This window comes from Primulina tabacum, chromosome 9 (genome assembly GCF_025594145.1).
Source record: "Primulina tabacum isolate GXHZ01 chromosome 9, ASM2559414v2, whole genome shotgun sequence".
Taxonomy (NCBI): Eukaryota; Viridiplantae; Streptophyta; class Magnoliopsida; order Lamiales; family Gesneriaceae; genus Primulina; species Primulina tabacum.
The window spans coordinates 40,828,579-40,851,571 of record NC_134558.1 but is presented as its reverse complement, the minus strand read 5'-3'; the positions used below and the strand labels follow the sequence as shown (position 1 = coordinate 40,851,571).

Sequence of the window (22,993 nt, the reverse complement as noted above, 5' to 3'; positions counted from 1 at the left end):
TCACTGTGAAATAGATTTTATAAATCTCTATCTTCAAATTCGTCTATCCAAATGTTAATATCGCACTTGGAGAGACATATTTAAAATAATATAGATTTCGATTTTATTTTTATTATTACAACGAAATAGTAGATCGAATCTTAAATTCATGTCTTACTTATTTATAATCAGTAATATAATTAATTTCAAAAAACATCATTAATGGTTGAATTCGTGAGCTATCGTAACTAATATTAAATACTAAACAAACATTTAAGATGACTTTTTTTAAATTACAAAAATATATTTGAAATTCATCATTTCATGAAAACTTAATTGTTTGGATGAAAGAATTCGAAGTCATTCATTTAATTTCAAATCTATTTAGTTGTTTGGATGAATTTTTGTCCACCTCCTTGTTAATTAAAAATGTCAGTTTTCATAGACTTGTCATTTCAAATTCATCATTCAAATATTTTTCAAATCAATTTCTCTCCTCCAAATCAAAACATTTTACTCAAACGCAAAATATTCGCAAAAAGTTTGATTATTCGCATAAATTGAAAAACCTTCCTTATTAGTACAAATTAAAAAACTCGATCACTTTGAAAGTGATAAGCCGCAATTAGAAACAGCTGACAATGATAAACACCAATAAAATTAAGCATGCAAACAATGTCTTGCTGGCTCGCATCTTCTGGGACATCCAGACTCACTTTGTGCTATATGGTTTCACTATATTTATCTGTTTCGTGTTGATTTTTGGCAAGTACCCAAGAGTGGTGACTCCCATTTGATTAGGAAGATTTCCTGGGATTCGATCACAGATGATTCAGAGGTTTGGTTCTATTGAAGCAACCACAACTTTTCTTAGTAGTCGGGCCAGTGATGGGACTTGACTCAATATAATTCATTTCATGACTATCATCAGGGTTGCTTTCAAGTGGTTCATGAAATACAATCGAAGACTGCGTTGCAATCAACATAACTAAGATGTTTGCCTTTGAGTCTACTGTGTAAAATCTGAAATGCCCGAAGCAAAGATGATTTCTTTGTCCCTTCGTCGAGCCTTCGTTCCACAAGCATCGGATAAAATAACTAGAAATCAATTCAAAAACTACCAAAATAAACTAGTCGAAATTCTAAGGCATGTGGTATTTTGAGTTTCTAAAAAGATAAATTCAATATAAATTATTAAAATAATCTATAACAAAATTATTCGAAAATTAATATATAATAATAATATATAGTAACATGTGCCAAGAATAGAATGGGAAAAAAAACCGTACACTAACGCATACTACAACGCAAAAGAAAAAACTACATGAATTATAAAGTAGCTAATTCGGTCCAATGTCAAACTCAATTCATAAAATTGTAAAAAACAAATAACAAGAAGAGGTCACGCCGATCTAGGCAGGATGAAGATGTGAGACCAAACACATGAAAAAGAAACGGCACGTTTTTATCGTTGCAACTGCAAAAATTTTTTTAAAAAAAATAGGAAACTAAAAAGCACAAACTCACAAGTTACTTGGCACCCTTCTTGGCTGCAGCCTTTGTAACCTTAGCTCCAGTTGGATCTTTCTTTTCCACACTCTTTATTACACCAACAGCAACAGTCTGACGCATGTCCCTCACCGCAAAACGTCCCAAGGGTGGGTACTCAGCGAAGGTTTCTACAACCATGGGTTTTGTGGGAATCATCTTGACATAGCCAGCATCACCATTCTTCAAGAATTTAGGCTCTTTCTCGAGCTCCTTGCCAGATCGACGGTCAATCTTGGTCACAAGCTCAGAAAATTTAACGGCAATGTGAGAGGTGTGGCAATCCAGAACGGGGGCATAACCGTTGCCAATCTGCCCAGGGTGGTTCATGATAATAACTTGGGATGTGAAATTCGCAGCTTCCTTAGCAGGATCATCCTTTGAGTTAGAAGCAACAAAACCACGCTTGAGATCTTTCACAGCGACATTCTTAACGTTGAAGCCAACATTGTCACCGGGAAGCGCTTCAGGGAGGGCCTCATGGTGCATTTCAACGGACTTGACCTCAGTTGTCAGCCCTGTTGGACCAAAGGTAACAACCATACCGGGTTTGATGACACCAGTTTCAACTCTTCCAACAGGTACAGTACCAATACCGCCAATCTTGTACACGTCTTGCAGAGGGAGACGGAGAGGTTTGTCTGAGGGTCTCTTGGGCTCATGGATCAAGTCGAGAGCTTCGAGGAGGGTTGGTCCTTTGTACCAGTCAAGATTGGTCGACCTCTCGATCATGTTGTCACCCTCAAAACCAGATATCGGGACAAAAGGAATCTTGTCAGGGTTGTACCCAACCTTCTTTAAGTAGGAAGAGACTTCCTTGACAATTTCATCATACCTTCCCTTGGAGTACTTCGGAGTGGTGGCGTCCATCTAAAATACATAAAGAATGTGATAAGTTAGAACGGATAAGAGCTAAGTGTTATACACAAAAGCATGCTCCTCAAACAAAGGGCACTGTTACCAGAATATAATTGATGTAATTTAGAACAGAGCTCTTATCAAAGAAGCTAAAAAGTCTTTAATTACACCGACTTTAATAGACCACAAATATTACAGGAAATTCAATTTCAATCCTGCAATACTTAAAAATCCAACAGAAATGAGTAAAAATTAAACTTTACCAACACTACTTAGTAGGAAATGTATATATAACGATTGGAAATGTATATATAACGATTAGAACATTCCAATGCCATGTTTACTCACTAGCTGATCTAAACAAACTTCCAAAAAAATAGATGATCTAAACGCTAACCAGGAACTCATGAAAATAAATACCACGAGCATAAAAATATATAAATGACCAAGTTGTATACCTTGTTACAGCAGCAGATCATTTGCTTAACTCCAAGTGTGAAAGCCAGAAGTGCATGCTCACGAGTTTGACCATCCTTTGAAATACCCGCCTCAAAACCACCAGTGGTAGAATCAATGATGAGCACAGCACAGTCGGCCTGAGAAGTACCAGTAATCATGTTCTTGATGAAGTCTCGGTGACCAGGAGCATCAATGACGGTACAGTAGTATTTGGTAGTCTCGAACTTCCACAGAGCAATATCGATGGTGATACCACGCTCACGCTCAGCCTTGAGCTTGTCAAGCACCCAGGCATACTTGAAGGATCTCTTGTTCATCTCAGCAGCTTCCTTCTCAAACCGCTCAATCACACGCTTGTCAATACCACCAAGCTTGTAGATGAGATGTCCGGTGGTAGTTGACTTCCCAGAGTCAACATGCCCAATAACCACAATGCTGATGTGAACCTTCTCTTTACCCATATTGGTTACTGAGAGTAAAGCTGCAGCAACATAAACCCCATTGAATGAGATTTATTCATTCAACATAAAAATAAAACAGTGACAAGGGTTCGATAGAAGGTTAATTTGAAGGTTGGATATTTTTCAAGAGTTAACCTCGTAAATTATTGGAATATCCAAGCAAATCACGTGTAATAAACCCATATTTTTTGGCAATTTGCATAAATTAAAAATAAAGTATTTATCGAACCGAATCACCAACAATATTGAGCCTCTACCACCGAAAAATTCAACCTTACTTTCTGATTAAAAAATAGCAAAGGTTCTCAATTTACAATCGATAACATGCACCAACCACTTGCGAGTTCTAAAATGACACAAAACAAATTAACAATCTTCTAACTAAAATATCCCAACTCAAATTCTAGAAACTCGAACTGCTCCCAACACTTGGGAGAAGGATCGATAAATTAAACGAATCAAAAGGCTTCCAAAAAGGTAATTTTGTTGGACTATTTGAAGAAAATAAAAAAAACCTCCCTATAAATGGTACAAACTACAAAATCAAAGAATTCCTTGGTACGAAATAACAAGCTGCAATCAGAAGCAACTTACATTGAGAAATGAATGGGTAAAGTAAACTCGACGAAACATACAAACAAACACAGGTTAACATATTCTAACCAGTCCGAACACAACTCTTACACGCCTAGTAAATCTACAATCAAAATAACACGTAAATTGACAGAAGAACCCTGAAAAAATTCCAAACACAACGAATTTCATACTTCAAAGACATAGGAAGAAGACCTAAAATGAAAATGAGGCAGATTACTTGCCTTCAGAGAAGGCTGAATCGATGTAGAGGATGCGACTAGTGATGTTTTATGGAATTGGAAGTGCTGCTCAATTTATACTGCAAACTGGCGAGCGAGCTAGGGCTTTGGCAGATATTAGCGATGGGACGTATTTGCCCTTGTTTTTTGCCGATGGAAAGACGGTTTAGTTCTTCGGCTAACTTAGGGCCCAATCTCCATTAGTTATCCTGTAAATTCTGGACATTTTCAAGGTCAGCCGGCCCATTCCAAAAATTATTTTATTTTATATGAATATAAATGGATGGTATCCCACTAAACATGTGAAATTAACAAATCACCCTCATTCCTGCTAACATGAAATTGTTCAACCACACGTGTAAATGCATGCACCAAGCTTCGTTTGGGAACACAAATGATAATTTATCATGACCACAGGGCCAGGGGACGATGGCAATTTGAGCCCCTTATTTAATCGGACTTGGTTACATCAAACAAAATTTATATATTTAATTAATCTCAGATCAAGAAGAATAAAATAGAATTTCAAATTTTTATTTGGCATGTTAAGTTTTTTATTTTCTCATAAACGGGGTAATAGCTTACATCGCTAGCATTTGGCCTATACATGTGATCATTAAACCAAAATTTGGAACTAACTGTACAAAATTAAATTAAATTATCAATGGCAGGGCGGACTCTCAGTTATTAAAATGACAAAAAAGACGGTGTTTGCCAGCATCATGTATCACTCTTATATTGGCTCCATCTAAACAAATCATCTTCACTATCATATAACTTCAAAGGGCTTCCATCTTCTGCCAAGTCTTGTCCTACGTCTTCCTCCTCCTTTCGTCCCTCCATCTGCTGCTGCTGCTGCTGCTGTTCATTCTTAGCTTCTTCATCCTTCACGGACACAAAAATGAACGGTGAATAATAGAAGCCACGGATATTAAATATTTCCCATTTCTTCTAACAAACTGTAAACTCTAGACCAAGTAGTCATCGGGGAACTGTATTGGAGTGGCACCATCAAATATTAGTAAGAAAAAAGGTTCCATGCGCAAGGCTTAGGGAAATAAGAACGGGTTATAATAAGAGAAGGACGTGTCAGAAACCTTAAACATTAAATGCTTTGCATATTTTATCAACTTAAGCATTTTACGATGCAGTCGTTCGATTACTGTCATTCAAGCATTTATAAGATGCAGTTATAGTATAATAACCAACTATTCGGAACTATTGGGAATAAAAGGGAAATGGCATTACATTGACATCAGAAGCATCATGAACCCTCTCATCCGCAACGTCAGTCGTCCCCTAATTCGGTAGAGCCATTTTTATCAGCATTCTCATTTTCTTCAGCTGCTATTTGTTGTAGTCGCACAATCACCGCCTCAAAATGGGAATGATCTGCACAAAAGACAGCCACCAAACAATATTTAAAAGAAAACCAGGCTATTTAAATGTTCAATGTCCCTGAACTTCTTAGGTAATTCTCTTTCTCCAAACCCAATGGTTGATAAAGGGTGTCGGAAATTACGGCACATGCATACCTTTAGAGCGACTGGTCAAAGCATCACGAAGCCTCAATGGTTGCTGTCGTTCTTCTTTTTTGTATTTCAGCTTTACTTGACGACGTGTACGACCAGGAAAAAGTTGTTGGACCAAAGAAAGGTCTGTCCCAAACTGCCTCAAACCCTGAAGGGGGAGATGGGTACAAATAGAAATCAAATCTTACAAAGGTCTCAGTTGCAAATGAGATGTAAAAATATCTGTCCCACAAGGAATATTCTACCAGTAAATTTGGAAAGAAAATGGCACGCGTATGCAAGAAATTGACTTGAAATTACTCTCGAAAGGCAGAATGGTTGAGAAAAGTTTGAAAGTATAACCCTATTCCATTTTAACAAGCATTTGAATTCATAAATCATGAAAAACACATCAATTTCCATCAACAAGGAGAACCTAAGACTGGTATTGTTCACCGTATCCCTGATCATCATTTTGAAGTTTGAACAATGTGACTTGTTCATCTATTTAAACTATCTTCAGTAGTGAGATCATAGCCAAATCTAGTCTAATGGCCCAAATTCTCTGTGTGCTTCATCAATCAGTACAGAAATCATAGACTAATCACTCTCAGTTTCTTTTTATGAAAATATATTCAAGTTAAAAACAAATACCTCATAGAACAATTCAGTGTCCTGTTTTGACCATCGTGCAATTGGTGTTCTATCCATGTAAGTCTGATAGTTTAAACAAATGCTGCTCTCTTCAACCCTAGGGCTTAAATGTCCATCGTCATCTTCATTGAAGAACTCAGAAGAGTTATCATGACTGCAAAACACAAATAACATGATGTGTGCTATGATGGGCTAGACTAAATATAGTACAGTTCACAACATGATTTAAATGTATCAAGTTGTTTCTAGCATTAGATCAAAGGTGAAACTTTTTCTCAAGTGCCATTAATTTTTCAGGCCAGTTACGGTGCATCCATATTGTTAAGCCACTGAGAAATTGAAATAAGGGAGATTATTCAGTGCAACATCTATCTGAGCTTCAATACGAACAACATATGTCTTGACAATTGAATGCCCACTATTTCCTCACCAGTTTGACTTTTGCAAGAAAATATCATAAGAAGCATGGGCTCAATAATTTTCAATTTTGTAACAAACTAAAGTTATTATAACGCCTTATTTTCTTAAACACGCATCAAGAAATCCAACATCTCCGGCTGACTCAATGCCTGTTTTCTTCCAGGAAAGATTTTATCATTAAGATCCAAAACTTCAAGAATGCGGAACTGGGAATTTGCATTGAAACAAGAGATCACATGTAACACAAATTAACAATGCTGAGAGAAAGAGCTATTTGTTAGTATGTATTGGATTGAACATCTTGACTAGGATCCGAATGAGATATTATTACCTCGGTTTTGTTGAGGGTGCTCCTGCTACTGATTCTTCTTTTTTCTGTATAATGTAAATTAAAATATCACAACTTGTATAAAAAAAAATCAACCATATAAATTGACCAGGACACAAATTTTATACCGAATGCCTCATGTAGAAGTAGCCTCAATATAATTTTGTAAGGTAACCTTGATATTTTTCTAGTCACTGTCCATATTTCATGCATCCATGGTAATTAGCTCCAAGCTATAAAAAAAGAGGTATGATGTGCAACATGCTTACCATCTGCCGCTCCTTGAGCTCTCCAAGTAGAATTAAATCCCTAAGAGGTACCTTTTGGTAATCAATATCATCTTCTGGCGTTTCAAGCAAAACCTTGTCCACTATATCACAATGATTTCTGATCAAAAATGTAATCAGGATTCAAAACCAAAAATCACAGTAAGATTAACAACTACATTTTCTTCTTCGTGTAGAATGAGAGAATTTTTTAGGCTTTGCATCAGCATCCTGCTGTGAGGCTCCCTTGGAAATCTTGCGCTTTCTAGCAGTTTTTTCTCCATCACCATCTTGTTTTTTAGACTTCCTCTTCACCTTTTTTGTTAGGAATTCACTATCCTCTTGATATTCCTCATTATTAATATTGCCCTCCTCTAGAACAGAACTGCCCAGACATTCATCTGAAGACACCCAACCAGCAAGAATCTCATCTTCTGACTCATCAGCTAGTTCACATACATTCATTTTGGGTTTTCGTGGCCTTAACGATCTACCAGGTTCATTTTCTCGCGTGGATGTGAAAGCGTTTTCCTGTGGTTGAGATGAATCTGATGCAGTAGGATCCTCATTTTTTCTTGCCTTGGCCCGGCGTGAAGCCTAGCTCATATAAACCAAAACAAAAGCAGATTTAGCAAAGGATGAATCATGCACCACATAGAAAAAGAAAAAAAAAACAGATGTCAACAAAACTACTTTACAAGTTTTGCAGGAATTTCTGGCACACTGTCCAGATGGATGCCTGAAACCAACTGGTTTGTTTCCTTGAGATTCATGGATCCATCGGTCACAGGCAGTTCAGAGGTAGCATCAGCAGGAATGGCAGGAGTATATCCTATGGATGAAAGATCAAGAACATCCTCCTGATCAAATGCAGGAAGCGGTTCCTTGTTAGCAAAATTAATTTCAGGGGAAACCTGTTGTGGACAAAATGGGCTAGAAACTGCCTCGAATCTGTCTCGAGACATCTCCTGCATTTTCATTTTTGGCTTGGGGTGAAATTTTCCAGTTCTCTTATCTGCCCGCCAATTATAATATCAAAATCTAATATTAGAAACAAACATATCCTTATAAAGTTGTATGAAATTGCATACCAGATTTAGTAATTAACTCGGACAAGTTTCCCATATCCATGACATTCATTTCCTGTAGTTAATCAACTTTCATCACAAACTATCGAAATACAACAATCATGATTAAGAGGTTAAGAAAGAGTGAGTAGAACTAGCATGTCAGTTCTTACACTGGTTTCCATTACTACATTGTCCATATGACCAACTCCATCGCCACTTGAAACAGTAGGTTCCCCAACAGACAAAGGAAATGATGGAGCATCAGCGGTTTTACTCTGGTTTGAGTCATCAACAGATGAAAGAACTGGAATAGCGAGCCCCCATTCTCCATTATGAGAGTTAGGGATAATAACAGTCTCTTGAAAAGGAATAGTGCCTTCTGTAAGGTTATTGTTGACAAACAAATGTTTAGGCGTTACACAATTAGCATGATATCAGGAGTTAATCATGACAGGATTGTGGGAAATTAACCGTTCGTAAATCTTTGTAACTAGCAATTAGGGATATCGTTACTATAATTAATTGTATCTATTGCACTATAAATAATTGTCAGAGAAAAAGGGGTGTCTCCCACATTTTATTTCAACAGTTACTACATAATTCATGTTGTAACATCAGTATCTATTTGATCACCGATCTCACCAAAAGAGAACCAATCTAATAGAATAAATAATAACTTAAGAATAGAGGATAACTAATAGAAGGAACTTCTTGCTTACCGATATCTGAAGCAGTGTGAGGAATAAAATCATCAAGGGAATCCAGTCCAATAAATATATCAGCATTCTGCAAATGGGAAAGTATATGTGTTAAGAGTATTAAATCAACAGACGTAAAAAGATATAAATTACTCGCCTCACCAACCGACTTCCCCATGCAAGAATGCCAGCCTCCACTATCATTGGGCACAACATCCAAACCAGACTGCAAACTAACGGTTGAGTTGGCAACCTTCTGATCCAAGAAGCTCACTGACTCATAATTCCGCTGATCATCTGTAAGGACACCAATTACTGTCTCAAAATCAACGTAATAGAGCACAGGACCAACAATACCTAATATTGCTTATTCTCTGAATAAATAAAAACTAAAGCATCCCATTTTCATTCAGAAATACTAACTATGTTCCTGATGGCTTTGCAGTTGTGGCAGCCTCATTTAACTCACCCTCTACAGCATTTACTAATGCTGCACTAGAGGAAGGAATCAAAGTTGGGGTAGAATCATTTCTACGTGTTCGTAACTTTGCCTTAGGCTGGAACTTTCCGGTGGGTCGAGCTGCGGAAGTGTTGAAGTTAGTGTCATCACTTATTAACCAGTAAAAATTCATACATGAAAGAAAGATAACAAGAAACATTACCATTATTTATAGCTCCAACAGCAAAAATGTCAGCCAATGGATCCAAATCAATCCCCATCTATGTATTAGCTGAGTCAAAATGAATCTAGCAAGTAAGACCACAAGGACAAAAGTTTCAGGTACCAAACATGCCAACAGTATTAAATTTTCTAAAAGGCTAGAACAAGAAAAAGGTCGAAATAAAAGAAAAATAACGACATATTTCACAGTTATATGATATGTCTAATCATCAAAACATACCAACCGCATCCTAGAAAATGTAAACCCAATGATTAAAAAAAAAATTTATCCTTCGTGCTGATCCTTAAAATTGGTTTCAGAAAGGTAGAATCTATTGTTCTGATCAACACAGGATCACTATTCCCGAAATCAATCCTAAATCTCAAACTTGCTGCTGAATTTTTACATCATAAGCGAACAAGAGAAAATTACCTCTGAATTGACAAAATAATAACAGAGAGAGAACAAAACGCTCTCCACCATCTCCTACAAACCGTGTATAGGGTTAACTGAATTACACGTAATTGGAGTGAAATTTTTTAAAGAGGTAGATATATAATACTGTGTGATGAAACTTATAGTGTGTGGGATTCATACGAGCAAAGTTTATGAGGGTCCGAGTCCTGAACTCCTGATTAATATTTTATTATCGAATAATAAGAATAATAAGTGTAAACAACGAAAACTAAAAAAATTTATATGAGCTTGAGTTGGCAATATACTCAAATATTCGTTTGAGCTTAACATATCGTATAAATCCTCTCCTAAGAACTAATAAGCTTGGATATCACAAATCAAACCTCGAGTTCAAGTTTAATAAAAATTACCAGAGCAACTCGTAAGTTTCAAAATAATGTTCAAGATTCAACTAAAATGCCCAAGCTCATATATTTTAGTTTAAATTGCATAAATTTCCAAAATCAATAAAGCTTATATTCAAGCATCACTAAAATCTCATTTTCGATTTCAAGGACTTGGAATCACAATCCAATAACTCAACTCCCAAATCAATCGAGAATTATTTCGATAATTGACAATAAAGTTCCATTTTACTCCAATCGAAGTAAAGTTTCAACCAAACAAATTATTTCCCGAATCTCAGTTGAGAAAGGCCAAACTAAATGTACCATAATATCATATAATCGAACTATGACCCACAAGGCACTCATAAATCGAAAATTTTCAATCCTAACTGTTTTTAACACCTCGGAACACAAACTGAAATTTTGGAATATACCTTCTTTTCACGAATAATCTGTACCCATTCCGAAATACAACCAATTAGAATCGAACAATATTCGCCAAAACAGAACAAATTCGAATAAATCTGCTCACCCAAAGCTGGGATAAGTTCCAAAACTTCTTAAAGACTGAAAGTCCGGAGTGAAATCGCGAGGAAGAAGGAGGAGCAAATCTTGAATCTTTCTGTCCAAGCATAAGTCGAGCTACCCACAGCATACAATGGAGGTTTCCGGCGACAGGCTCGAGCTTGGTGCTCGTTTTACTCCTTACCAAAATGAAGCTTGAGACATCGGCTTCAGAACCCCCAACCAATTTCGGAATTCCGGTGGTGGAAGGCGGCGAATCGGGCGGTGTGAGGTGGCCGACGGGTATGGGGTTATAGGAAGGGGAAATCGGTTTTTGGAAGTGTATCAAGTGAAGAACGAGAATCTGATACAAAATCAAATCAAATCAAATCAAATCAAATATAAGACTACGACAATTTTGTATCAAAAAATAAATATAGTTCGTACAATCCGAATACATGAACTTATTAGATGACAACCAACAAACATCTTCTCCATTCAATTTCATTTAAACGAATAATCTTTATAATAAATTGAGAATGATTTCAAATAACTCAATTATAATATTATTTTTCGTTACAATTATATATTATTCAATTATATTCAATTTTCAGTATAATTTAACAATTTATTGGATTTATTTAAAAAATTGACGAATTTCAAGCATCGCCCAGAAATATAAAATTTATATTTCCAATAAAAAATCTCGTATCCCATTATCCATAATTGAAATCGGTTCGTCGATTCCATAAATCATGAAGTTGAAAAGAAAAAGGCAAATCTTATATACTTATCTTTCCCTTCGTCTACTATCTGAATTGAATTCACCGACTAAACTTTTTGTTTATTAAAGTTCAATGCACTAAATATGATATATTTTGTTCTTTTAACATCATTAAATATTTAGTAATATAACGTTAGTAAATCAAATGGGATGAATAAAATTCAATAGCCAGTGATTTTCTTGTTTGTTTGATAATCGAGACTGTGTTTAAGAGGTCACGAACTCAATACACATCACATTTTCAACGATTTTTTTAAAAAACGAAATCAATCTATTCATTAGACAAATCCTAAAAAAAGCTATATCCATAAACTAAAATGGATAAACACCTTCAACACAAATAAAACAGTGAAGGGTAGTAAGATAACGCAAAATGCACCAAACAATTAGCGACTTTGTTCAAACATCTACTAACATTACGAATTCTCATAAAACTAATGAAGAAGCTCCCACGTATTCGAAATAAGAGAGTCATCATAGTTGTATGTCAACGCATTACAGATTGAACCAAGTCCGATAACACCACACGTGACAAAAATTACCTTGCACTGCAACCTTCAAACAAAAATAAAAGTAAAAATAGTATCGAGTTCTACAACAACCACTGAGCTAAGATGAAGGATACCCCGAGCGGAGGCAACACGAATAATGTCATGGTGATCTCTAATCACCGCTCTCATACTATAATTACCTTTATGTTCACGGAAAACATGCATCAAGTCTAAAGTGTCCCAAAAGATGTTTCACCAACTTCTCTACTCTATCATAGTGTTTAGTAACTGATTTAGATAACTACGTTCTCTTTCTTCTCTGAAATTCCTTAAGATAAAAAGAAAACAAAATTACCTTAAGAGATTGATTGGTATTTCTGGTATTATGTTTCCAAACAGAAAATATCTTTCCAAATGACACATAATTGCATAACAAACAACTCAAAGTTAGTTTTTTAAAAATGGTCCTTCAAAGCCAAGCCACAATACAAAAATGATGGTTTTTTGCATATATTTTTTTAAACAGGGACAAAATACATTATATTTTCATGCTTCTCGAACTTTAAAACAAAAAAAACAATGATCAGTCGAAGCTTTCCTTGCTCTTCAAAAGGAACAACAGTTGTTCACTTGGATATGACGCCAAAATTAATTCAATTCAGTCAGTATGAAATCTTTGCATGCTCCATAAAAAAAAATACAAACCCTATGACAATATAGAGTTCCATATCAATTTCCACCAAGATTTCAATGTATTGGCCGATTGCGAAATGGGAGCTTCAAAACAACCAATTTCAAGACGATATCCAGATTTAACAGAGTATTGACATTTATTTTCATATTTTCAATATCGATTATCTTCCACTTTTTGGCTCGGTAATGAAATGTAGAGTATCTATTTTGCTTCAAAAGAAAGAGAAAAAAAATACTCACGTCTCCATCAATCCAATTCCTGTATGATGAGATTAAATCCATTATCATCAAAGCCCCATTCAATCCATTCAAAGAACTCTGTCCGGATACCATCTTTGGAATCCAACAATCAGAATAAGCTTTAATGTGATGTCTATTTCCCACTCGCCACATTAATCCTTTAGTAATAAGATCTCAACTTCACACGATATATCTCCATATATAAGATGTGTTAGACCCTAGTTTTGCATCCATAATATCCACATGTTTAAAATAATGAGCGTTGAGTACATGTGTAATTATGGCTGTGGAATATTGGGTTATCCGCTAAATTTGTTTCGCAAGAGCTGCCCGATTGAATTCATTAAGGCTTCGAAATACCATGGCGCCATATTGTTTTGTTCTACATGATATGATACTAATTCTTTTGATTTTTTTAAATAAAAATAATGAAAATGCTAAATATTATGTATATATATATGAGATGGATTGATCTGGTCCATAACTTCAATAAAAAATAATACATGTGACATAAAAAAAAAACAATATTAATTTTTATTGGTCGGATCAAATATTAAATATATCTCGATCGTATAAGAGTTTTTACGAATATTTTCATTGAATGTGAAGTCTAAACACTTGTTTCATTCAAAATCATCCAAGTGGTTTGAGGTGTGATCCAATGCGGAAGTTATTGCGAAACGATTTGTAAAAAATTTAAATCGTGGACTTTAAAATTCAAAAACTTCACTTTTACTATTTACGCGTGAATTTCTATAGCAACTAATAATTCGAATTAGTTTTCACTATTTATAGCGTGGATGCCAGAACTATGGAATTATTCACGGTAGATTTTAGTGCTTGTACTTTGATGGATAAAACAATTCTAAGTCCCCTTCTAGTGGTTCGTGATCGTCCATCGCTATTGTCATTTATTAGGAAAATAACACAGATATTTTGTGGTACCCATTCAAATACTCAGTATTTAATAGAAATGTACGGATAAAATTAATTAATTTTTTTGTTGGTTTTGGTCGAGGGTAAAACAAAAACTTGTGTGAGACGGTCTCACGGATCGTATTTTGTGAGACAGATATCTTATTTGGGTCATCCATGAAAAAATATTACTCTTTATGCTAAGTGTATTACTTTTTATTGTGCATATCGGTAGGGTTAACCCGTCTTACAGATAAAGATTCGTGAGACCATCTCACAAGAGACCTACTCTGAATGTAATTAGTCATCTTTGAGTCTCAAACATGTTATTATATCTCTACAAAATTAGGATCTTGACGGTAGTTATAGATAAAAATCTCATTTATATATAATAGTTTATTATTTATTTTTTATGACATCATTATTTGAGTGAACCAGATGAAATCTAAATCTAACACAGTGGTTAACAAAATACGTTAATTGGAGAAATCGTATTGAGTAAATCATATACAATAGACTTACTCGAAAAAACGTTGACAAGAAAATCGAGCTCATGGTCGCCAAACGTTCACATATTTCACGAGGTGGGATGTTCTATAGAGTGTTGTTTTAGATTTTAATGAAATTGTTTTAGTGTTTTTTACTTGAGAAGGATCCAAATTGTTCCACATTTTAGGGTAAAATTTGGATGCAACATCTAGAAAAATTTCATTAAATATCATTGATAAAACGATACGCCATGTGGCACTTGGTTAACCAAAATTAAATATCAAACCGAAAACTAAACCAAATACATGTCGACTACCTCCCGAACACGTGCAACTCACGTGGCAACAAATCCACCTGTCAACTCACACACACTCTCTCTCTCTCGCTCGCGCACACACAGAACAATACTCTGTTAAACACCATTTCGACGATCGAATCGAATTTAACACGAATCTTCAAGTCGTTTTCTTCTCTACAAACCCCTCGGTTCTAATATTGATTTTCTTTCCGCTGTTGGAAAATCTCGATACGGCTATCGATCCAATCGATTTTCAAGCAAATACTCTATGGTGAACAAAAAGGTGCCCGAATGGCTCAATAGCTCCCTTTGGTCGGCTCCTCAACCTCCGGTGTCACCACAGACTCCACATAACCCTGGCTCCGCCATCGTCGAACCGCCGGCGGTGGTGGCACGGCCGGAGTCTCCCAGTACTTCTAACACGTCTACTGCTGCTGCCAAAGTGGAAGATGGGGATCTGCTGAGTGGTAGTCATGGTAATGACGGTAGCTTTTCTTACAATGATGATGAAAATGGAAGCTTCTCAGCCCACTCTACCGCTTCTTCTGGTGGTGTGGTCGCAGCTGGGCCGCCGCGCCCTGCTGCTGAGGATGTCTCTAGGCATGCTCAGCTTTTACAAGAGGTTTTTCTCCCCCCTTCCCCTACCCATCTCTAAAGACTCTTAAATTAGCAAATTGTTTATTTAAGAATTCATTTTTAGCATCAGGAGAAATTAGAAGATATTTTCCGTGCAGATTGATCTAGTTACACGGTTAAGAATCCTTATTCGGGTGTTAGTGACAATGAATAAAGCGAAAAGATGCTGACTCAGTCCCTTCCCCTAGCGATCAATCTTAGATTTTGTAAGGAGAATTGAATGTATTGACTTATTGATAAATATCTGTAGTTGCTGTTGCCCATGGTTTTCGTTGGTGTGTCAAGTTCTCCGTAGTAGAATGGGCATACCATTAATCTTTTATATTGCACGCCGTCACTTATAGGTTGTTCATACAAGCTTAGCCACAAGGTGATACCATATGTTGATGTGCAGTCTCTCTTCTTTTTAAACAAGAAGGAAAATTTATACTCCTGCTTATGATTTGAACACTAATCAACGCCTCAAACCATTTCTTCAAGTCAAATCTTGTCAAACTATTTTCAATTTAATTCTTTCCAAACAGAGAAGTAGGATTGCAATTACAAACCCCCCCATCGAAATGAATTGGATAAACATATTTTGAATATTTCCATGCAAAAGCCAGGCAAATGTGAGATTAGTCTCGAACCTTATGGGATAATGCATTCGGTGAGTAAGTGCCTTCTCCTATTTCCTGTTCATGTTTGAGAGTCTCCTTTTGAAAACATGAAGACTGTCAACTTGGTTCTCATTTTAGTGAAGGGAACTAACGATGGCTTGAGATATACTGGGAATCATGAACTTTAAGCTATCATGGTGCGTGAGATTCCCAATAACCTCTTCCCTCAAGAATTATACTTGAATTATTTAAGAAACTTGTATTGTGACGTGGATGTGATTTTCCCAGTAAAAACAACATTATAAGAATATACTTATTTCTGCCTAAATGTCGGTTTTGGACTTCCATCGTGCTAAAAGGGAGGGTGTTTCCATTTGTGAAGCAAGGGATCCAGGTTTACCACTTATAAGCATATGTCTCCTTTAGTATTCAAAATTATATACCATGTGGCCATGCCTATCTACAATTGGACTATACTTCCTAGGCATTCAGTTTGTTTCAATTGAACTTCTATTCATTTGGAAAGGTGGATTTATCTCCCATGTGTGTGGTCGGTGATCTCAGGATTCTGATATATAAACATTTGTCTCATTTGGATTAAAAAAATATAGGCTGTGCTCTCTTCTTTTTTCATCATTTAAAACATATATGAGGTGCTTTCGCCTTTTTTGGATGATCTTATCAATTGCATGACTTCTTCCTGTTTATTTTTAACTACCAGTTGTCAAGGAAGATTATAAATATGGGAGAAATACGGAGGCTAGCATCTCAGGGGATTCCTGATGGAGCTGGGATTCGTCCAACAGTGTGGAAGGTATATATCGTTACGAAATTCTCTACTTCATGCCTGTTTTTTGGGAAAAGGCGTGGAAGTTAACTTTACAAAGCTATTGATATTGGCATGCCTAATTTAAGAAAGGAAAAAATCAGTCAGCGATAGTTGAAATCCAGAGGCTATTCCAGCTAGTGCTTGAAATATGGTATGCATCAGTTGACAATTTTAGGAATTTGAGAGTTGGAAAGCTGAATCTTTAAGTATTAGTTTTGATAGATTTTTATGTGGGCAGCACTCTTTAACATTTCATATGTTCGTGAAGTTTTTATGTAGAACGAGAGGCAGGATCGATAAATGAATTAATCCGCATGTGAATTCTGCCGTGCATTATTTTTATGCTTGTGTTGACAAATATTCTATTCCAAAGAAAATGTGAGGACAAAATAGTCTTATGTGTGCAGAATGACCTTCAGTGGTCAATGCGAATTTTTGAATAGTTGAAAAGTAAAACATCCTTCAGACCAGTCTTTCAGAAATATAAGTTGCTCATAACGAGTTGCTTAATCTGTGGAGTTAGAATAATATGGGTTGTTGTCAAAGTGTGTTGAACTGAATGGAGTTTCTTAGAGATCTTGTTCGTACAGCTATGTCTTGACTGGTTTAGGCTACTGAAGAGTCACTTGATGCTAGCCACAGAGGCTCTTCTCAATACCATATCTGCATTTATCCCGCTTTAATTATTCCTGTTTCTGTTTTCTGATAATGGGTGATGTGGCTTGTTAAGAATTTCATGAAGTATCGGTTATTCAGAGAAATAATTTTGTCATTGTCGTAGGTGCAAGTGTTAATGTAAACAACAATGATGGGATACCATCAAAGCAAGAGAAAGGTTGATTGTGGCAAAAACCTTCTCCTCTTTTCAGAATAATTACTGTTTTAAGAATGTGCTGGAAAGTATAAAAGACGAGCCTAAGTGCTCTTCCATTCTTCGTTGGTTGATTGTGGCAAAAACCTTCTCCTCTTTTCAGAATAATTACTGTTTTAAGAATGTGCTGGAAAGTATAAAAGACGAGCCTAAGTGCTCTTCCATTCTTCGTTGGTTGATTGTGGCAAAAACCTTCTCCTCTTTTCAGAATAATTACTGTTTTAAGAATGTGCTGGAAAGTATAAAAGACGAGCCTAAGTGCTCTTCCATTCTTCGTTGGTTGATTGTGGCAAAAACCTTCTCCTCTTTTCAGAATAATTACTGTTTTAAGAATGTGCTGGAAAGTATAAAAGACGAGCCTAAGTGCTCTTCCATTCTTCGTTGATTATATGGATGTAAATATTGTGAATAGATGATAACGAAAACCTGTCACTCAACAACTGATGATGTGTATTTTGTCTCTATTGATTTCAAAACTCTAATAGTTGGAGTAATATCTTACGGGATCTTCGCAGCTGTTATTAGGGTATTTACCAACTGATCGCTCGCTTTGGCCTTCGGAACTGGCCAAGAAAAAGTCGCAGTATAAGCATTTCAAAGAGGAATTAATGATGAATCCTGTACGTTCTTGTGCCCTAAACTCTTTTAAAAATCAGCTATATTCTACAGGATGATGCCTTTGTATACGTTATATTTACATCTACTGGATTGATTTCTTGTTACTACCAGCTTGAGCTGAGTTTATTTATTTAGGTTCTCCTCGAGTTAATTCCATCGGCATTTTCACTCCAAAATATATTCCATAATGAGTTCCATTCTTTGATTGCTGTCGCTGTTCCGAGAGTCTCAGACATCCTGAAAGCACATAAATGGTTCCTGTTTATAAGTTTTTTCAAACCATGTAGAGATATTTTTACCTCTGCGCTACTTCCAATTTTTTTGCATCTTCTGAATTTTTCCTTGGCTAGTCAGTCAGATATTACCAGGAAGTTGGAAAAATCAACTCTTGAGAACAATGAACCAGATGGGAATCAAGGTTTCCTCTCTAGATCGGAGATAGCTTATGGAGAGCATCCCTTAAGTCTTGGGAAGAGTAGTGTATGGAACAAATTCTTTCAGGTACTGTCTTTCTTTTCAGCAGTGTGGGGATCGTATTGCTGATGTATGGACGTCATGCCACCTTTGTTAGCCCTGCAGCGAGCCCTTGTTGTATTGAAACACTTGAGTTGTTTGTCTTTCATGTATTAATAATCTACCACGAATACAGCATGTAAAGTCAGTGATTAGTATGGTATGGTGTTTGATCCCACTTCTATAATTTGTAGGACACTGAAATAATGGAACAGATTGACCGAGATGTCATGCGTACTCATCCAGATATGCCCTTCTTCTCAGGGGACTCAACTTTTGCTAAATCCAACCAAGTGAAGCCCTCGTTTCTCAAGTCTTTCTAGTTGCTAGGTTAAATAAAAGTACATTTATTTCACTTACACTATATATTTTACTTTCAGGAAGCTTTGAGAAATATATTGACTGTATTTGCAAAGTTGAATCCTGGAATAAGATATGTGCAAGGGATGAATGAAATCTTAGCACCACTATACTATGTGTTTACAAATGACCCGAATGAAGAAAACACGGTAAGATAGGTTTCTTGGTTTCTAATTTTTTTTATTTTCTGCGAATGCAATTGATTTAATATCTTTAATTAAATAAATATGTCAAAGTTTTGACTGTTTTACTGCAGTAATAAAATTTTATTAATTTTCGGTCATTATTCCATCTGAAATTTCTTGAAAAGTTGGTGGTCTTTTAAAGAAAATGTGTGCTTTTTCCACTTTGTGTATTTTGATATTTATGTCGACAGAAAACTTCGAATTTTTTAATTTCACTACGAAACGAAACACTCTCAAGTACCTTGAAAATATCTATATTTTTTCCTCGTTCCAAGTATGTAACTCGTATAAGTTAAAGATGCGAGGAGCGGAAATTGGCAAAGCCAAACCTATCTTATTGATGAGAGCAAAGGAGTTTAATGCATCCGTTACTCAGCTCTATCATTCTACTCCTCCACGTATCTCAGTAAATAATGAGGGTAATTGAGTAAAATGTTGAAATTTCCCATTCCTTCCTAGGTTAAGACCCTTGCTATTTCCTAGTTATATCAAAACGACCTTCTAGCTAGATTGAACATCCAAAACTACCAAGCCCTCTTTTCACTGGAAGAGCGGGCATTGCTCATTTTGCATGTATTACCGTCGGGTTGAGGTTCTTGCTCTGGAATTTGGATACACCTGTTTTGTTTTTCGTGAGTACCTGTTAAACTTAATTGAGCTGCTTCCATGGTCAATTATGGTTTGATCGATCTCTTTACTTGGTAGATAAAATCTTAAGATTGAAAATATATTGAGATTATATCCATGAAAAGTAAAGGCAAAGTAGGTATATAATTCAATAAAGCAGAAGTTCATAATATCACTTCAGTTCTTCATCATTTAAAGTTATCAAGTTAATTTGCTTAAGCGGAGAGGAAAATGACTGATGTTTGAATAATATCTGTGAAATTTTTTGGTTTGCTTTTTTGGTTTCTTTTTCTTCTTTAATTTCGTCTTGCAAGTCCTGCAGGGTTCTGCTGAGGCAGACACTTTCTTCTGTTTTGTGGAGCTATTGAGTGGGTTTCGGGATAATTTTGTTCAGCAACTTGATAACAGTGTTGTGGGGATACGGTCTACCATCACAAGATTATCGCAGCTTCTAAAGGAGCATGATGAAGAATTGTGGCGTCATCTTGAAATGACCACAAAAGTAAGATAACGTCCTCCTCTTTTGCAACTGTTTATTATTTTTTCTCTTTGTTATTGTTCGACCATGTTTCTGGATCACAGTGTCAGAAAGGATGCTGATTTCCTGGGTATCAGAGTTAGAACAACATGATAGCTTGAGCCCCGCAAGAACATGTTGGCAAAAAAATGCTCCCATTGGGGTTTTTGCGGTTTTTGCGTGTATGCTTTGTTATGGTGTTTATCATTGTTATTTCTACTTCATGGACACATTAAGTTAACCTGTCTGGGGTCTCATATGGAGGATTTTTAGGCCTCCTTGTACTGTAATAAACCTTTACAGTAACTGATGTGTATGATCAGATATCTTTCATATAATGCATGCTTGAGGCCTAGGTATCGCTAATATGGCAGTCACAATTCACGAGCATGTTTATTTTTTCCTCATGGGTTTGTGTTTGTACTTTCAGGTCAATCCCCAGTTTTATGCATTCAGGTGGATTACGCTACTTTTGACCCAAGAATTTAGTTTTGGAGACTGTCTCTTAATTTGGGATGCACTCCTGAGTGACCCTGATGGTCCTCAAGTAAGTTGGTTTTTTATCAGTTCTTTTGATTTCTATATATGTATTTGCATCATCGATTTATATGTGATAATGCCTTGAGCATTTGGTTCATTTGTTGATTAAAATTTAAAGGAATAATCGATGGAATTTTTTGAGAACATTCAAAGATGGACATCAGACACATCAAGTCATAAAAAAGTATCTGATTTACGTGGAATGATGCTATGATCACGCCATAAGATAATGTTGTCCCAGACTTTTTTTCAATAATACTGTAAATATGTTTCCCTTTTTCCTTTTATAATTTGTTCATTGTTTATACTTCATGATCACACCATTAGTTCTTCGCTTTAATTGTTTCTCCTGGCTGAAAGGCCACGAAGTGTGACAAAGTAAAGCATTTTTAATTTGCAGGAAATATTACTTCGAATTTGTTGTGCGATGCTGATAATTGTCCGGAGGCGCCTACTTGCAGGCGACTTCACTTCTAATCTGAAGCTACTCCAACACTACCCATCCACAAACATCAGCCACCTTCTTTATGTTGCTAACAATTTGCGTATCCATGTGGCTGGGTGAATTTTTCAACAGCTGTTTTTGTAAGTCTTTCGTTTTTTTCGTTTTTACTTGTAATATGCAAAGATGTAATTGTGAAATGTAGTGATTTTTGGGAACCGTTGTTTTGTTCTGTTGTTGACCGGCCTAGGTTTCTCTCATCACATTTTATTACCATCCCTGTTTTTCGAGTCGACAACTCTCCTAGAATTTCATACATATTTGATATTACTCGGCAGAATGAAGTGCATGAATTGAATTGAGGTTGATTTACCCAAGAAGAAAATAATTTAGGATGAATTATATCCCTACGGTTCCAAGAATTTAGTTTGTTTTATTTTTAGGGAAAAAAACTCAGCTATAATGATTTTTCCTTGTCCTAATACTCGGACATGATTAATGGTTTGAATCAATCCGGAACCGATACGAATTTGGTCCGATTTAATCCACTTCGATCCTATCCTGAACCAATGTAATTGGTTTTGGGCTGAATCGAATCCAACATCAGTAGTGAATTCAATTAGGTTGCATCAAACGTACCAATTTTATATAACTGTATTAGATAGCATGTGCACTACATAAATTAAGAGAATTAACCGGAGACTTGACTATAATTTATTTAGACAGATGATGGGGTTTTTTTTTTATAAAAAAAATTGATTTTTGTTTGGTCTGAATCCAGTCTATCTGATTTCAGTCTAGCTTAATTTGATTTCAGTTTTGGATTATAAAAAAAAATTGATTTTTTTTTGGTCTGATCCAGTCAATCTGAAGTTTTTTTTTTCTTTTATCTAAATTACACCTATTATTTTTAAATCATCTGTTATTTAACAGAAGTAAAAACTAATATTTATTATTAAATTTATATATTATTTAAATTTAATTTAGATGGTAAAAAATTAAAATATAAATTTATATTTTATCCACTATTTTACATCAACGCTACGTTCAAAAATACTAGTTATGTATTTATACTATTAACTATAATTAAACATGCTGATGACTTGTATCTTATTTCACACCAAAATCCCAAGTTTGAGATGAGATATTAGATTTGAAATTCAATTCTAACAATCTTATTTCTCGAATAATAATAAGAAATATAGTTAACGTTTTTGTGGTACGTTGTTGAAACAATTTTAAAAATTCCGTTAATATCTCTCCCCAATTTTATTGGTTCAACTCTTCTTCTCTTATTTTTCAATCAACTA

The 22,993-nt window shown here is 35.6% G+C and overlaps 3 protein-coding genes across 8 annotated transcripts; 1 reads left to right on the top strand and 2 right to left on the bottom strand.

Moving 5' to 3' along the window:
* Positions 1-1,281: 1,281 nt before the first annotated feature.
* Positions 1,282-4,277, bottom strand: LOC142556268 (elongation factor 1-alpha-like). Its single transcript, XM_075667675.1, has 3 exons — positions 4,124-4,277; positions 2,844-3,325; positions 1,282-2,397 (listed from the first exon to the last, which is right to left on the bottom strand). Exons 2-3 carry the CDS (start codon positions 3,303-3,305, stop codon positions 1,510-1,512), a joined length of 1,350 nt encoding a protein of 449 aa, XP_075523790.1. The 5' UTR covers positions 3,306-3,325; positions 4,124-4,277; the 3' UTR covers positions 1,282-1,509.
* A 356-nt stretch (positions 4,278-4,633) lies between these two features.
* Positions 4,634-11,204, bottom strand: LOC142556264 (uncharacterized). Of its 6 annotated transcripts, XM_075667670.1 has the most exons (16): positions 11,065-11,204; positions 9,730-9,814; positions 9,537-9,647; positions 9,225-9,364; positions 9,089-9,155; positions 8,540-8,748; positions 8,391-8,442; positions 8,214-8,314; positions 7,998-8,159; positions 7,479-7,896; positions 7,303-7,403; positions 7,037-7,080; positions 6,286-6,439; positions 5,656-5,800; positions 5,369-5,512; positions 4,634-5,005 (listed from the first exon to the last, which is right to left on the bottom strand). In XM_075667670.1, the coding sequence occupies exons 2-15, from the start codon at positions 9,785-9,787 to the stop codon at positions 5,409-5,411; spliced, it is 1,866 nt and encodes a 621-aa protein (XP_075523785.1). In that variant the 5' UTR covers positions 9,788-9,814; positions 11,065-11,204; the 3' UTR covers positions 4,634-5,005; positions 5,369-5,408. The 6 variants fall into 6 exon arrangements, with proteins under 6 accessions (XP_075523785.1, XP_075523781.1, XP_075523783.1 ...); XM_075667666.1 differs by having other exon boundaries at positions 7,998-8,314; XM_075667668.1 differs by having other exon boundaries at positions 7,998-8,314; positions 9,730-9,798; positions 11,065-11,198.
* A 3,783-nt stretch (positions 11,205-14,987) lies between these two features.
* Positions 14,988-22,045, top strand: LOC142556262 (uncharacterized). The gene is made up of 9 exons (XM_075667656.1): positions 14,988-15,568; positions 16,903-16,995; positions 18,397-18,501; positions 18,854-19,000; positions 19,207-19,305; positions 19,393-19,521; positions 20,507-20,686; positions 21,132-21,248; positions 21,642-22,045. Exons 1-9 carry the CDS (start codon positions 15,215-15,217, stop codon positions 21,804-21,806), a joined length of 1,389 nt encoding a protein of 462 aa, XP_075523771.1. The 5' UTR covers positions 14,988-15,214; the 3' UTR covers positions 21,807-22,045.
* The last annotated feature ends 948 nt before the right edge of the window (positions 22,046-22,993 follow it).